The sequence below is a fragment of the Polistes fuscatus genome, unplaced genomic scaffold (genome assembly GCF_010416935.1).
Source record: "Polistes fuscatus isolate 324 unplaced genomic scaffold, CU_Pfus_HIC Scaffold25, whole genome shotgun sequence".
NCBI lineage: Eukaryota > Metazoa > Arthropoda > Insecta > Hymenoptera > Vespidae > Polistes > Polistes fuscatus.
In genome coordinates this window covers 222,394-239,334 of record NW_025113102.1, presented here as the reverse complement: position 1 = coordinate 239,334, position 16,941 = coordinate 222,394, and the positions used below count along the sequence as shown (strand labels likewise).

At 26.4% G+C, this 16,941-nt stretch overlaps 4 protein-coding genes and 1 long non-coding RNA gene across 9 annotated transcripts; 3 read left to right on the top strand and 2 right to left on the bottom strand.

The window, feature by feature from the left end:
• The first annotated feature begins 176 nt into the window (after positions 1 to 176).
• On the top strand, positions 177 to 2,500 carry LOC122518497 (tRNA methyltransferase 10 homolog A). Of its 5 annotated transcripts, XM_043637457.1 has the most exons (7): positions 177 to 371; positions 473 to 565; positions 1,222 to 1,362; positions 1,493 to 1,802; positions 1,873 to 2,019; positions 2,104 to 2,209; positions 2,283 to 2,500. In XM_043637457.1, the coding sequence occupies exons 3-7, from the start codon at positions 1,238 to 1,240 to the stop codon at positions 2,483 to 2,485; spliced, it is 891 nt and encodes a 296-aa protein (XP_043493392.1). In that variant the 5' UTR covers positions 177 to 371; positions 473 to 565; positions 1,222 to 1,237; the 3' UTR covers positions 2,486 to 2,500. The 5 variants fall into 5 exon arrangements, with proteins under 5 accessions (XP_043493392.1, XP_043493395.1, XP_043493394.1 ...); XM_043637460.1 differs by lacking the exon at positions 473 to 565 and having other exon boundaries at positions 177 to 333; XM_043637459.1 differs by lacking the exon at positions 473 to 565.
• A 2,814-nt stretch (positions 2,501 to 5,314) lies between these two features.
• Positions 5,315 to 9,928, bottom strand: LOC122518494. The gene is made up of 6 exons (XM_043637453.1): positions 7,980 to 9,928; positions 7,055 to 7,174; positions 6,347 to 6,443; positions 6,026 to 6,176; positions 5,807 to 5,935; positions 5,315 to 5,675 (listed from the first exon to the last, which is right to left on the bottom strand). Exons 1-6 carry the CDS (start codon positions 8,477 to 8,479, stop codon positions 5,398 to 5,400), a joined length of 1,275 nt encoding a protein of 424 aa, XP_043493388.1. The 5' UTR covers positions 8,480 to 9,928; the 3' UTR covers positions 5,315 to 5,397.
• On the top strand, positions 9,716 to 10,039 carry LOC122518495. Its single transcript, XR_006304087.1, has 2 exons — positions 9,716 to 9,802; positions 9,921 to 10,039. It is a non-coding gene; the product is annotated as an uncharacterized LOC122518495 (long non-coding RNA).
• Positions 10,040 to 10,680: 641 nt separating this feature from the next.
• Positions 10,681 to 12,782, top strand: LOC122518579 (protein CNPPD1). Its single transcript, XM_043637590.1, has 7 exons — positions 10,681 to 10,786; positions 10,872 to 11,135; positions 11,216 to 11,312; positions 11,400 to 11,599; positions 11,684 to 11,812; positions 11,895 to 12,413; positions 12,744 to 12,782. The coding sequence occupies exons 2-7, from the start codon at positions 11,088 to 11,090 to the stop codon at positions 12,780 to 12,782; spliced, it is 1,032 nt and encodes a 343-aa protein (XP_043493525.1). The 5' UTR covers positions 10,681 to 10,786; positions 10,872 to 11,087.
• Positions 12,783 to 13,109: 327 nt separating this feature from the next.
• LOC122518507 lies at positions 13,110 to 15,649 on the bottom strand. Its single transcript, XM_043637482.1, has 7 exons — positions 15,363 to 15,649; positions 15,049 to 15,255; positions 14,841 to 14,966; positions 13,826 to 13,867; positions 13,652 to 13,719; positions 13,391 to 13,594; positions 13,110 to 13,311 (listed from the first exon to the last, which is right to left on the bottom strand). The coding sequence occupies exons 1-7, from the start codon at positions 15,427 to 15,429 to the stop codon at positions 13,231 to 13,233; spliced, it is 795 nt and encodes a 264-aa protein (XP_043493417.1). The 5' UTR covers positions 15,430 to 15,649; the 3' UTR covers positions 13,110 to 13,230.
• Between the last annotated feature and the right edge of the window lie 1,292 nt (positions 15,650 to 16,941).

Sequence of the window (16,941 nt, the reverse complement as noted above, 5' to 3'; positions counted from 1 at the left end):
GAATTCCTATATTATCGATTACCCGATGCTATTGGTCGTTTCGAGAAACGCGCTTTTAGTTTGAACTCACTAAAAACATGTGTTCAAAATTGAAACTTATTTTAACAATAGATGGCGTGAGTTTTCCTTCATAAAAATTTTATACGTTGATTGGAAAGTCTTATGATTTTTTTAAATTAAGATATAATATAATGTTCGATAGTTAAGTTTCAAAAAGTTTTATATTGAAATATAGTTCAGTTATTTATTTGATTGTCGTGTTTATAACAATGAGTGACATAACTTCAGAAACTTTAAATACTTCGATATCATTTAATGAATTACCGCAAAAACGTGTGGATAAAAAAACGCTATATAAGAATATAAAAATGGTTATTATAAAATAATTACTAACAGAAAATAAATTTCCATAATATCATTTGATTTGTGACGTTAACGTAACGATGGGATGTGGTATTTTTGTTTGTTTTAGAGCATGCAAGAAATACAACGGGTTGCAAATGATGTTGATCAAAATATGAACAAAATTCGAGTAAATGTAGATATCACGGCTACTTTATTAAATGTAATTAACAACTCGAAGTCTGAACAAAATTAATATTTATTCTTCGATAAATAATAATTTTCATGAAAAATTTTCTATGAAATATAAATAAATACATTCTCATTTTAATTTAATAGAAATTTTTTAATATAACCATTTTTATTATTAAATAAATAAATAATGTAAATAAAAAACAAAACTTTGTGTAAAAAGATAGATCGATTAATTAGAACACTGTTTTAGCGATAGAAATATTACTAAAATAAGATTCATTATTTTCTGTTTAAATAAAATACGTGTTAAATGATTGAAAATATAATTTTTGTTTATATATACTAATATATTTATATTGTGGATAATCTGTAATTATAAAACAAAAAAATTAATCCTTTATAATATTAATTGAAAAATTTTCGTGATCGACCTATCGATCAGTTAAGAATGGGCATGAAATCCGCGAGATGTCGATTTAATTCATCACGTTGCGTATTTGTGTCATGTTGAAAAATTCATAGACCAATTTTATGGCACAGAAGTTAAATTTTTAATATGTTGTTGTTTGTTTTTATATAATATAATATAATAATAATTGTATTTAAATGAAAATATATATATTTAAATTAATTCCTAATTTAAATATAAATATAAAATATGGAAAATATTGAAAATATTAATAGATTAGATGAAGAAGTCATGGATTATGTGGAAAACATAGTTGATAATAATAAGGTTTCACATATAGAAACAAATTTAAGTAAACGACAATTAAAGAGGGCAAGAAAAACCGAGAAATGGTTGGAGAAAAAAATTGAAAAAAGGTACTCATTCTATCTTCTAAATAAATTAATAATTTTGGAAAAAAATATGTACAACTAAGTTGAACTGTATATTTATTTTTCTGTTGACGCAGTGTTAATCAAATCTTTTTTTTATTTTATATATTTGTAGACGACTAGAACGAGTTAAGGCTAGAGAAAAACGTGCATTTGCTCGTGCAAATAATATAGATCTTGGACCATCTAGAAAAGCTTTAAAAAGAAGTACTATGGCGGAGAGTAGTTGTAAGCTTACCGTTACAATTGATTTATCATTTGATAATTTAATGATAGATAAAGATATTGCAAAATTGATTAAACAGATATTAAGGTGTTACACGTTAAACAGAAGAGCTATTGCACCTTTACAATTTTCTTTAACAAGTTTTAACGGCAAATCTAAAAAGGAAATGGAAAAACATAACGGATATGAACATTGGGATGTACGTATATCGATACTTGTTCTACTTTCTATGCTTATTTCAAATACACTTAAATATCTGTAGATTGCAGGTAAAATTTGAATGCGATTCATATAAAAGTATTTATCCGAAGGATAAAATTGTATATCTTACTAGCGAATCAGAAAATGTGATAGATAGACTCGATCACAGTTGTATATATGTTATAGGTGGCTTGGTCGATCACAATTGTCATAAGGTAATTTATAATTTAATATTTTTTAATATCTTTATTTTATATATATATATTTTTAATTAATTTCATTATTATTATTTTGTTTAGGGTTTGTGTCATGATTTGGCAATAGAGAGTGGGATTAAACATGGTCGCTTACCGTTGGATAAATTTCTCCTAATGAAAGCTAGAAAAGTTTTAACAGTTGATCATGGTAATGGAAATTACATTAATTTAAATATATATATATACACATAATTATAATCAATGTACAATTAATTTTTTAGTATTTGAAATACTACTTAAAGTAACAGAAGGTAAAACATGGCAAGAAGCATTCCTTCAAGTATTACCAGAACGTAAACAAGCTCAACCGATTGTCTCTCCTACAAAGAAAACTGAAGAATATAATCAAACGGATAATATTAAAATAGAACAAAATTGTGATAATGATATGTGTAATATAGAAAATGTATTCAAACAAGAATAAAAAGTTATAAAAATTTGTAATATTGTAGTTTGTTTGTAATAATCAAAATTGTATAAATAGTTATATACGGTAGGTCAATGATTAATGAACATAATCTATCAAAAGTTAATTGTTCATAAATGAATCATAGATTCTTTTTTTGCAGTAACATATAGGTTCTATGAATCTTACACGCAGCATCATTTCTTGTGTTCATTTCGTTTGTTGTCCAATTTGTTCGTTAACCAATCACCCACTGTATTATATAACTATTATTCATTAACAAACCACATCATAGATACGCTGTAAATCATTGAATGATTTTATTTATAGACACACACCTCAATCATCGACAAACTATGTATAATTATATTTTCATCTTTATTATTATTATTTTGATTTTTATTTGCAAATGATAATAAGAAAGTAAGAAAGATATAACAAAAGAAATATTAATTTAAAAAGAATGAGAATTATATTGATTGTTCACCTATCAAATGATTAATTAAAGTAACTCATTTAATTATACCATACGATTGAACACTTCTGTTAGAAAAACTATATGTGTATACAAAAAACACAAATTTTTATTAAAAAGAAATAAAACAAGACATGATGCATTTTATATACTTAAAATTTAAATAGGAATTATATAAGAAGAGATTTTGCAAATTAAGATTTGAATTTGTAATTATGGAATTTTTTTATAGATAATCAGTGTAAAAATTTTATTATTTAATACCAATTATCTACAATTTTATGGTATATTTCATCGAAAGAAAGAATAAATACATAATTTATCATGTCCACATTGTACTACTGATGTGTCAATAATTGTGGTTATTAATAATTAATATTAAAGACAACGCAATATGTTTACACATTTTTTTTTGTGGAAACATAATTATCATAATCTGTTATCTTATCACAGAAACCATTTTAAATAGGCCATAAACATTTTTTCGTATAAAAATAGATTCTGTCAGATCACTTATTCCTTTTATTCAATCTTTTGCAGTTTTAAGTATTATTATTCCAAATATTACAATAAAATTTTTAATTAATCTACTTGATTTCATATACTAGGGAATAAAATGTATACGTTAAGATAATAACATAATTTATCAAACGATACATTTATAGTAAGCAAATTAAAAACAATATTGTTCAGATTAATTTTCATAATACAATTTGTATAATAAAAAAGGATTAGAATAATTTTTTTTTTTTTAAGAAAACGCTTAGATCAATGAGAAATACAATATCAATGGTATCTCTCAACAATTAGTTATTTACCGATGAGTAGCAAGTATAAAACTGTATCATTAAATCCTTTACCGTCTGCTTTACCGCAAAAAATAAAATAAAATAAAATAAAAGAAAATAATAATAATAATAAAAAATCATTAGAAAGAAAAATAATTCTAATCTGAATTTCAATAATAATTTTACTCGATTACAAATATAACTCATTATTATATTCAGTCTTAGATTTTATCTCAACAAATTGTCATTCATTTTTTTCATATGTTGCTTGAATTCTAAAAACTAGAAGATTTAATTCCATCTAGCTTACGATAAGCATTGTATTATTATTATTTACACAATACACCATCATGATTGGAAATATTTGGTATTGTATTTACATGAGATTTCCTGTCATATATAAAAAATATTAATAACAAAATCGTAATGAGGTACACGTAGAATTAATCTCAGATTATAATTGAGCAGTTAACAAACGGTTCAATAATATGTATAATGTTTTCAAGTCAACAAAATAATAAAGAAATTTGTTGTTGCATAAATTGAACTGAAAAATGTTGTAACGTAATATAGTATGTTATTTCATCGGTTGTTTGCAATTGATTGAATGTTAATTATATGCCACTAGTATTTTTGTTTTTTCTCTTTTTCCATCTTACGATACAATATATGTTGTAATTTGATGTATGTTATCGAATATATATTTTGAAAATAGCTCTTTTTCATTTACTTATTGTTAATCAACAAAAACGAAAACGCATTCTTAAAACTTGTTAACTGATTTTAATCTACTTATTCATCTCTTGGATAAATATTCAGCGTTATTACTTTTTCCTAAATAAGAGAAAACAATATATGTAATTTACAAAATGATACGTGCTTCATGGAGCTCACCCGTGATAAATATATTAATTATTTATAAATACATGAATCAGTTTGTTTACTATTCTCATATAAAGAAAATTTCCTTTCTTTAATTCTTATTAATACACATAAGAGATTATATGCTGCGAAGATTTGTTTACTAAGAAATATGGAGTTAATAAATATCTTTCAATGGACAAATTAGTTCTAATTACTTTTTTGCGTGTAACAAAACGAGTTAGAATTGATCTTCCAAATTGTATAAAACATATTTGATTAATCTTATATTAAATTAAAATATAACTTTAAGCGTGTGATATATATTCTATCTGTTTTTAATTCTTTATATTATTATATGATATTATCTTTAAATATTTGTCTGTACCATCAAAAAAATGTATCTGAGTATGTATCAATTCAACGTTTCATTGTTAAGTCTAGATCACAGAAGGGTCTCCATCTACACCTTATTGTATATACATAAAATACATACTTTGTTGTATGTATCTGTACACATAGCATAAAAATAATGATTTTCTTTTTAATCATTTCTTTTAGTTATATTTTACTAAAACTTTTTTATTAATTTTTTTTTCTTTTCATGTGTAATGATTTTTTACAAAATATATATGCAAATAGCGAGAGTGTTAATGTTTAATAACAAAAATACTTTTTCCGATTTCTATATATATAAAAAAAAAAGAAGCAAGCCAATACTCGTACAAGTCATAATTATATTCTTCTATCTTATTTTGCATGTATGTCACAGTTTTAAAAGAAATATATCCACGTTTCAGATATCTTCATACATTTTTTAACTTTGCAATTCCCTCGTTATCAATAATTACGAATTCATAATCACTTTCATCACTTTGATCAAATTTTCCTTTGAGCATTTCTTGTCTAATATCTATTTCTTCCTCCGAGGATGAACTTTTCTCAAAATGTTTGCTTTGGAACTTAATGTCACCTATATCTGTCTCTTCGTCACTAAATTCCAATTCTGAGGCAACTTCATCGCTGCTATTCTCATCGTGGGATGGCATTAGAAAATCTATGATTTCATCATCATTAAAAAATTCTGTAATGAAAAGAATAAAATATACAATTTTGTTATTAAATCTTTGGGTTAATTCAATAAAAGAAAAATATAGTAATGAGCTTTTTAATTCTTACTATCATTTGCTGATATATAAAAGCAAGAAGTCATACCGTGTTGATTATCTGATTGTTTGCTCAATGGTGTTGGAGAATGATCACCTGATTCTCCTGCCATTTTTAATACTTGAAGACTATCTTCGGTTACTGCAGGTAAGAATTCTTCTACTTCGCTATCCCATTCTATAACAATTTGATAAAGTACTTGCATTATTAAGAGATAGAACTACTTAATATTAAATATGTAATATTATATTTTCAATATTTTTTTACCTCTATGTGATGTTATTTTTCCAGGTAACTTCAGTAATAATGCAGGTACTGTTAGAATGCTTAGACCTAATATATAGGCGAGAAATACTCCGTTCACAATGCACCCAATTATCCATAGGGTCAGAGATAGGAAACAAGCAGTCGCACAAAACTATAATTTTATTACACAACTTACAAACATAAGCTTTTATCTTCAAATACGTCAAATAAATTGCTTAATATTTTTTATATACACAGTAAACATATTTCATAAGTATAAATATTATTACTCGAATGAAAAAACACATAAATTATAGTAATAAATATTAAAAGATAACATACCGCCCCTGGCTGTTCTGCCCGCAGTTGTTTTATGCTCTGGAATAAGTATTTTATTTGTCTTCCTATGTTTTCAATCTGTTCAGCTTTGGGTTGTGATCTATAAACATATTGCGAAGCTTGTTTATGTTGATTCTGAAAATGGACAATTTATTATGCATATGTGATTTGTTTGATCATCTAATATGCATAATGTTCAAATATAGAAGAGCATGGAAAATTGTAATATTGATTAAAAAAATTAGAAATCTTTTAATAATCTAATAAAATAATCACATTGAATCTAGAAATATATTTCATTTTACGCTTCCGTAAACTTTTCAATATTATATTAATAGGAACGCTTAAAGACTGTAAAAAATTGTATCAGAGAAAAATAACATCGAAACAAATTATTTTCTCCATTCAAATATTCTATTTAAATATTAATCTACATCTAAAAAATAACTTCTTCTAACTTTCTCCATAGTTTGAAATGTAAAAGCTTTTTTAATTTAAACGCTTCTCGAAAACTGGCGTTGTTAAGAATCCCAAAGCTTTGAACCATACACATTAATAAAGTCCATATAGAATTTTTAGTTTCAGCATCCATAACTTAAAATTCATCACAAGGAATAAAAAAAAAGAAATAAAAATAAAATTAAAAAGAATGAATAAATATTCCCACATGCACAACCCATATGTATATATTTTTGAAGCTTAATAACATACACTAATTTTCCCTTCTTCTCTTCTTGTGTCAGCGTTTCCAGATTTTTAAAACCCAGAACCATAAAAAGTGCAATGATGCTGGCTGCTGCAAAAATTCGGATGTCTAGGAAAATTATCCCCCTGAAAAATTAGTAGTAAACACTTGCCTTTCATATAAACTTTATTTTAATTTAACCAATGGATTAGTTATGAAAAATATATAGATATATGCATAGCAAAATTAATATAAATTGTTAAAATTATGAGAAGAAAGTAGGATGGATTATAATTATTGATAGATTTAAAGATATAAGTAAATGTGATTATGCACCCTAAATACCACGTGTAGGTGCAACACAACGTATTAGAATGCATACCTTAAATATATTATTTGTGCAAAAACCTACTGCATGCATTTTTTTAAAATTCGAATGCAGCTTATTGAAAAAAAAAATAAATATAAATAAAATGTAGAAGAATGAGAAACAATGGAGGAGTGGTACACGTTCGGGACTATACATATGCTACGTTATATTTTTTAATTTTTATTGTCAAGTGCATAGATGTGATAATCAAACATTGCATTTGAAGAAATACGCGTGTAAGTAAGTACACACATATGTACGTCAGCAAGTAATGTAACAAGCGATCGCAATTCAAAACGATCGATGTGCATGCACGCGTGCGTATGCGTATGTGTATGTGTATATGTATGTGTATGAGTAAGTGAGTCAGGAGCAAGTAAAGAAGTAGTGTATGTGTGTGTGTAGTGTGAGTGAGAGTGAAAGAAGAAAATGCATAGAAAGAGAAAGAGAAAGAAAGAGAAGGAGGGAGAGAGAGAGAAAGAGAAAGAAAGAGGCGCGTGCGTGCAAACAAACACATTAATGGATATACAATAATCTAAAAAAAAAAATGTATTCACAGGAGTAAAGTATTGGTCACTCACCAAAAGATTACAGAATAAACACCCACTGTATATAAACTGTTATAAGGGTTTTCCCATAAAATGATATTCTCCAAAATTCTGAAGAATTTATTCAGAGTCTCAATATCGTTAACATTATTACGAAACTCTTGGTCATATTTTTTCTCGAGGACGGCCAAATTCCTTGAAGAATCGGCCTCGAGGCTCATCTTTGTCGCATCGCAGGACAACGGCGATGACGACGATGTTGCTGTTGCAATTATTGCTGGTGTTGTTGGTCTATCTGTTTCTGGCGGTGGTGTTGGTATTGGTGTTATTGCTGGTGTCGATGGTGTTGGTGGTGGTGGTGGTGGTGGTGTTGGTGTTGCAGTTTCTGTTTCTGCTATTGTAGTTTCTGTTGTTGCAGTTGTTTCTTCTGCTGCTGCTGCTGTTGTTGCTGTTGTTGCTTCTTCTTCGGATGATGATAAAAGCGGAATTTTAAACCCGCGTAAATAATCCGCAATTTTTCCTAGCTGTTCCATGACAATTCTAGGATAATATTTGTTATCTCTTTTATCGACCTAATTCTTCTTTTCTTTCGGCATGTTATACCCTCGAACGGTCGTAGAAAATTATTTTTAGCGCGTGACAACGAGGAGAGACTTTTCGACAACGTATGAGGAGACTACGATGGCCCGAAGAGGTTTCTTTCTCTTCCGTTTCCGAACTACGAATACTGGACGCTTGAGAGGGATGCTAGAGAGGAGGGGAGGAGAGAATGCTAGTAGAGGGGATGTTTCTCTATATACGTATTTTAACACATTTATTCCTCTCTCTCTAACTATGAATTTATGTGCATGTATATATATAATGCATGTTTGTATTGGTGTATACCTGCGCATGCACGCAGTGGCACGAGTTTACAAAACATACAAGAAGTTCAATTGGTAGCAGTTTTGCTTTAATAGTTTTCCAACAGATAGAAACAGAGAAATAGAATTATTAGAAAATACTCTTTATTTACCCTATTAACGCAATTCAATCTTAACATTTTCTCTATAACATCGTTTATTTTTCTTTTCCAAGCTACTACGTCATTCGTGCATGCGCTTGCTTGTATATGCTACATCTCTCCCAAATACATATATATACCCACACCCATATGCATCTCTCATATGCATAAATAGATATATACATGTATACAATCTTACTCTTCGCTTACCATACATTTAACACATAATAATTGCAATGCGAGATCACAAATCGTCGTAGTAGTCATATTACTGCACGCTTTTTTACATTAGTTTGCTTTTTTCAAACATTTTCAAAACAGTATTGTTGTTCATTTTAGTAAATTAATTGAAAAGAAAAATAATACATTTTATCACGTTGGACGATATACAAGCTTATTTATTCTCTTTGTAATATCTAATTCTAGCAGAGTAACGAAACAGGGAACATCGTCGAATCTTCGAAAATCTTCAAGACAAAATATTTACTCTCTTCGGAGATACGTTATATTTCTTTCTTTCTTCGTTCAATTTGATAACTATTTTTCTTTGTTCTCAGGCCATAGCTCACATATATAGATGTATGTTAAGCTTCTATAACTGACTAACAAATGTTCTAAAATCTTACGTCTCTATATTAAATTCAACTTAAACAAAAAAACATTCATTTATTTTATTTAATATTTTATTTCTTATCGAGTTTCCTATCGAATCTTATCGTTAACGATCATTGTTATATCAGCTGACAATTCGTAGAATTTTGAATAAAAATACATAACAATGAGATATCAACGGAAAGAAACTAGCCAATGAGAAGTTCCCCAAGTGGAAGCCATCATGTGACGTATTCTTAAGGTCAGACATTTTCTTCTTAGTGACGGATCACTTTTGATTGTTTCCAACTGCATTGCATTGCATTCTATGTTAGTATGATACGCAACACAAATTACCTTACAAGTCCATTATTTTACAGGTTTTTTTTCATCATCGTACATAGACGTTTACCTAATTAATTGCTTTCTGGAAATATATTAACGAATTTTCTAACGCAATTACAATGCACACTAATTAAATGTTTATATAAATACTGAATATATGTATATAATATTTTAATTTTATTATATAAGGATAATACAACAACTACAATATACAATATACAATGTAATATATACAGTTTAAGATAATACAAGTTAATTTCTTTTCTTTCTTAAGATATTTTTTCGAAATTTTTCTAAACCACTTTAAATTATCGTTATCTTTCTAATTTTTGTTATCAAGCTTTCTAATTGTTATTTGTTATTAGAACTATCGTTGTTTAATCATTACAAATAAATAATTTTGTATTTTCTCATAAGGACTTTGTATGGTTTACACTAAATTGTATCATTATTAAAACAATGTATACTGTATCTTCTAATGTTGTTTGTTATTCAAAGTACAATAAATACGTTTCACCGAATTATTGCGTTTTTGATTTCATAGAATAAAATTAGATATATATTGTATATAAAAAAAATCTTTCTCTATAAAATATAAATTCTATAAAATAATATAAATATGTTCACATATTAAAACAAGTAAATGTGTTATTCGTATAATTCGCCTAAATCTTTAAGCTAAAACTATATTTGCGAAGTATTAATTAGATCTAATACGAATGCAAATTTTTGGCTTCAGTGTCATATGTTCTCAAGGTATTATTATTATTATTATTATTATTATTTTCATACATTCTACTTTACCGACAGAGAACGAAATAAAAGTAGATTACATGGATTGAAAAGAATCATTTTTGCATCATATAATCTAAAGTATTTAAATGCATCTTTAAACATTAGTGTATGCTTGTTTCGAATTTTGTATTAAATTTTTTTTATAGATATGTGATTATATATATATATACATATAGTTATGGTTTAAACAGGTTAGGGTTATAAAACAATCTCCTTGATAGTGCATTAACTCTATGGTTAAATTCATAACACAACATAACGTAACAATATATCTATTTGTTATTCCTTTCGTATGTTATTCGCATCGTATTTCGCATCTTTTCTAAAAGATATTTGTAATTAGCTATTTTTAAAATAACAATATCTGAAAGTATCAATAATATTAAAGATTATTCAAATATTTCAATATGACAAAAAATTATTCCAAAGAAACGTCTATTCCATCTAAATTAAAGGTAAGCATTATTTTTGTTTTATCTTCTCCTAATTAACTTTTATCTTTGTTCATATATAAATATAATTGATTTTTTTCTAGGGTTCCAAAGATCATAATGATTTTTTAAATAGGATTACTAAATCATTATATTATATTGAATTTCCTGTAACAGATCGCCTCAGTTTGCCTGTTACTGGTTAGTAATGAATCTTTTTTGATTAGTTGCTATGATTTTCATTTTATTTGTCATTAACACTTTTTATTCTTTAATTAATGTTTTTAGAAATGGCGGCAGAACTTTTTAATGGTGTGAATCATACGTTAGATCGATTAGATGTGGAAGAAGCGAGTAAAATTTCTAGAAATGCCTGTGTTTCTCCGTGTTCTTTGATCTTAGCGTTATTATACATAGAAAAATTAAAAGATTGTAATCCGGAGTATCTCCATCAAGTAGCGCCTTCCAAACTGTTCCTTGTTTCTTTGGTAATATTTCATTTTTTTACATGCAAAATAGATGTTACGCATTAATTTTCTTTATTAAATAAAGATTATTTTATTTTTCTATAGATGGTAGCTACTAAATTCTTAAATGACGACGGAGAAGAAGATCAAGTTTTTAATCAAGAATGGGCTCAATCAAGCAATCTAAGCTTATCGCAGATGAATCAATTGGAAAAAGAGTTCTTAAATGCTATTGTAAATAGAAATACTATTGTTTCCCAAAGCATATACTTAGAATATAATATAATGTTAATGCTTTTTTATTTATTTTCTATAGGATTGGTGTGTATATGTTCAAAATCAAGATTTTTGGAAGAAACTACAAGAACTGGAAAAAGATATTGCCTATAAAGAAGCTCAAAAACGTGGCTGGTTTTCTTATACAGAATTGAGCTGTCTCATGGATTCCATTAAACTGCTATCTCTTGTTCATGAATTTATAAATATATCATCTGTTTGTTTAGTAGCATATGCTATTGGAGTTGTAACTATTTTGGGATCTGCTATAGTTACCAGTCATTTGCCAGGTACACAACTTGGTTCAACGATATCAAGAAATACTGAAAATATAACAAACATAAGCGTCAATACGGTCGAAGAAAAAGAAAGGCTAAACCAAGATATTGAGATATCTGATGTATTTACAACGATGGATTTTATACATGCTACAAAATCTGATAAATCATGCAAAAGTAATGCAGGAGTGAACACATCTTGGAAATGGTTACGTACTATTGTTAATTGGTTTCACGAAGATACACATCTAAATTCGCAAGCATTAGCACCAATGAATAATGTACACTTTATCGATGATATCTCATTTTCTATTATAAGTAAATTCATTATTAATAGTAATTCTTCTACAATATTAATTGTACAATGAAAAGAAAGATTTACATTAGGAATTTTTCTTTGTTTTGAAATTATTTTTTGACAAAAATCTTAATACTTTCTGTGAACATTTACGCAAAAAAAAATTATTTGTACATTGGAATTAATGATAGATTTTTTTTTCTGTTCGTTTACTTAAACTATAGATAAACTTTACATAATTTAATAGGCGATTTTATGAAAGTTACATATAAAGATATACAGATATATATATATTTTTTGTATCAATTTACAGACAATGTATAAATCAGATTATAATAATAAGTCTCCATAATAAATATATTCTGTAATAATAATCTGGAAATTATAATTTCTCAACAATATTCATTTATCTCTCATACCTTTCAGAAAAGAACCTCAAGTGACTTCAGTAAGTAATAAACTAATTACTAAATAATTAATAAATAGAAAATATATATAAATATATATATTTTTCTTATTTAAATATATATATGTTTTTATACATATACATATTTATACATGCGTACATATCTATATATTTATATATATATATATATATATATATAAATATAATTCATACTAAATATTAGCAAGGATATTGAAATACAGAAATGGGACGATTTTGTGACATTTATAAATATCGCTTAAACATGTATCTCTATTAAGATTCATAAAATGACTTTCCATTGAATAAAATTGTGCCAATAGTTTTATAAATATTTTTCCATGTGATTTAAAATGCAGTAGTGCAATAAAATTGTTTACCTACTACAGAAAAAGTTTACAGCTGGTATCGTTACCATTCCGAGTAGACATCCTATAGTAATTCCAACCACTCTACCCTAAATCATTATAAAAGTTAAATATACTAATGATGCCAAATACAATATAATACTAACATAAGTTTCATTCAAAACTTACTAAATTTACAGCCATCCTTGTTCTTCGCAGTTTTGATTGCGTGTTGGTTAAATGCGGTCTTTTAATTCCTACCTTTTCTACTAAAGTTTCTACCCAATTTGTAGATCCGATTCCTATGATATCGGATACCGTATTTCCTAAAGCTGCAGCTGCCATAGTTGAGATAGGAAATTTGTTGCTCAAAACCATTTCGATGTAGTCACCCTGAAAGTTCTAAGTTACATATCGGACAGATAAATTGTATTAATCCTCAATACATACAGCAACTATCATGATGGCATTGTCGAGAAAACCGAAGGCAATGAATGGAATACTATTTATAAATGCAACTGTAACATTTTTTTATATCATTATTATTGATTTAAATCTAAAATATATGTGGTGTGTATATGTGTATATATATGTTATATAGATTTACATTATTACATTGCATACCTTTTAAAAGGATTTTATTACTTAGTCTTGCATCACTTTCAGCTGTAATTTGAAAAAAAATATCAATTTTATAATGCACAATTTTGACTATGAAAAACTTTGCATGGTATTTCATATAAAGAAAAATATGTTACGTGTTGTGTTTATTAAGAATAGTAAAATGAGTACTAGACTGTATATTTTATAATATTAATCATAACAATAGTGTAATAATAATAAGGGATAAAGTATTACCAATTACAATGAACTTTGTAATTGTTAAGAAATTTTAAAATAAATATTACGATTGATTTGCTTAATATCAATCAAGTACACATAATTTTAAAAAAGTGATCATTTTATTATGAGAATTAACGTACATTGCTTCATTTGATGAATTTCTATGTATAGCAAAATACAATGAAATTACATGACCATTTTCAAATAGCATACTTTGCATTATAGAAGTATTACTAATGTAAAAAACAAATATGTTATATCTAATAGATTATACATAAAACATAACATCTTAATGTGAGAGAAAATTATTTAATAATTAAAAAACAAAAACCTAATTATTAGTTTCCTATATGCATACATTTGAATAAATACGTATTAAAAATACAAATAATTCATTAGTTAAGCATAGATACACTAAAATCTGTAAAATTAATATAAAAATACTTATAAATATAATGTTATAATATTTTTCTATCCATTAGAAAAAAGAGGAATATGTTTTGTAACATGCGTAAGACCACGTTGTGAGTATTATTTGTGTATGTTAAAAGATATATAAGAAAGATAAAAGATATATATGGAAATAAATATATAAACTTACATATAGATATATATTAGTAAAATATATATTAAATTTTTGTAACTCTATTATTTGAATGAAATTCATACATAAAATATTGACTAGAATTGATCACAGAGAGATGATGATGTTTGTACATAGAATTAATTATTAAAAATAAAAATTAAGAATACGTTTTTGTAAATAGTTTTCAAATGAATTTTTTAATATTATTACCAGACTTTTGAAGAAGCCAATCCTCAGGGAGAGGACAATAAGTACCAGTAGGATCAACCTCACCAAGATTAGGCAATTTAGTAGGCCTTCCTAATTTACTTCTCCAACGAATACCTGCTAATTGAGCTAAAAAATGAAGATACACAATAATATGATAGAATTTTTATTCTTTTATATAGATAAATATATATTTAATTAAATAATTTGCCTTCATAGGAAGCTTTCTCATCCAGTGATTGATATTTGCTCAGAGCAGTCATAAGAGTGATTCGTTCATCTGGAGATAATTTTCCTGCTAATATGTTAGCTTGATCTTTAGTTAAAACATTTGGTGGAGTATTGTTGTTTGAAAATACATCTCTTCTCAAAGTATAATATGCCAAGGGACTTTTATGAAATTTTCTTAATTTCACTCCTGAAATGTATGACGTCAAGAAAATTATTCTATGAATTAGTCACATGCTATTTATAAGAATTACAAATTTATAGTATTTAAATTTAATTATTTGATTTTTAAATTACCGAAACTGTTCATCCCTCGGTGAAATAAATACATTTCTCTGCCTAATAAATTAATTGACACGCACATCTTCTATAAATAGTATAACGAAAAAATAAACGTACGACGATATTGAGATTATCTTTCAAGATCTTAACGGCTTATCGTAATTAGAAATGTTGTCATCGAACAAAACTTCGTTACTATGTCATACAATTTACTGACAATGAGGATTAGCTTTTTTTTATTATATGTAAATTAAATTGTTATTAATTAAATGTATCGACAAGTAAAAATGTTAATAATTAACTAATAAAATTGATTATATTTTTATTCACTTTATTTTATTGAAAAAAATCGATAGAAAAATAAAATAGTTACGATTAATTTAAATAAACAGCTTTATATCTCTTGTGAACCGGTGCGATACTGTTAATGATGTTCGCTACCTTTTACTCGAAGCATGTACGAAACTAGCGACAACTGTGGAAAAAATATGAATTACGAAATTAAATGGAAAACACCACCAAAGAATACAGAATTACATAGATTGCTATTATTTCGATATTGTTCCTTTTGGAACATACTGTAGTTGGAAAATTAATTGCTTGATGTGTTGACCTTTCTGGCATAATTACAATTAATTGTCTTAAACTAGTATAGATAATGCAAGTATTGTCGCCCTTGTTTTCTACGAATAAGTCTACAGCGTAACGCCATCTAGTAATGTATTAAAAAACAAAATTCTGCAATGTCGGTATCTTATCGACGAACAATATAAAATACCGACGTTAGTCGGTAATGTAGAGTATCGATAATAAATATAAACAACACATTATCCTTTGATAATAAATGATAATATATAGTATTTTCCTTGGTAGTATATATAAAATAGTTAAATTGTAATAGATTTTTAAATAATTATAATTAGTTTTTAGTGTATAAAAATATATGTGTGTGCCTTCAGAAATGCATTTAAATAAATATTTTAAAATATAGCAATTTAAAACGATCAAATATAAAAATAATTCAGAGGGTTTGATGATAAATCCAACGATGATTACCTGTAACAAAAAGAAAACTATATTAATCATAGAATCGAGTCATGAAATAGCCTAACATATAAGTGGTCCAATTTACAGATGCACTTTTCATTTGAATTCCTTATTTATTTTTATCTAATCTCTATTCATTCTTTGTAAAATAAAATTAAATTTAAACGCGTGATTTTAAATTAAAAAATATAATTAATTAAGAAACAGGAAAAGTACAAATATTATACTAAGTTACTAATAAAAATAATATCCTATTAATTATTATAAAATACTTTTAAACTACGTTATATAGAAAAAAAATATTGCAAATTAAATAAAATACGATCAATGTGAAAGATTTTAAAGATGAAAGAAAAAGAAAAAAATTACTGTAATATTTAATGAACGTTACTCAAACTTTAAAATTTAATAATACGAGAATTGTAATATTTTTGACTCTAACTAACTAAAAACTTGTGCACCTTTTGGACGATTTAGACACAGATTTGGCGTGCCAAGGAGATGGAATGGTCCATCATCTCCAATTACAACTACAAATTATTGACGA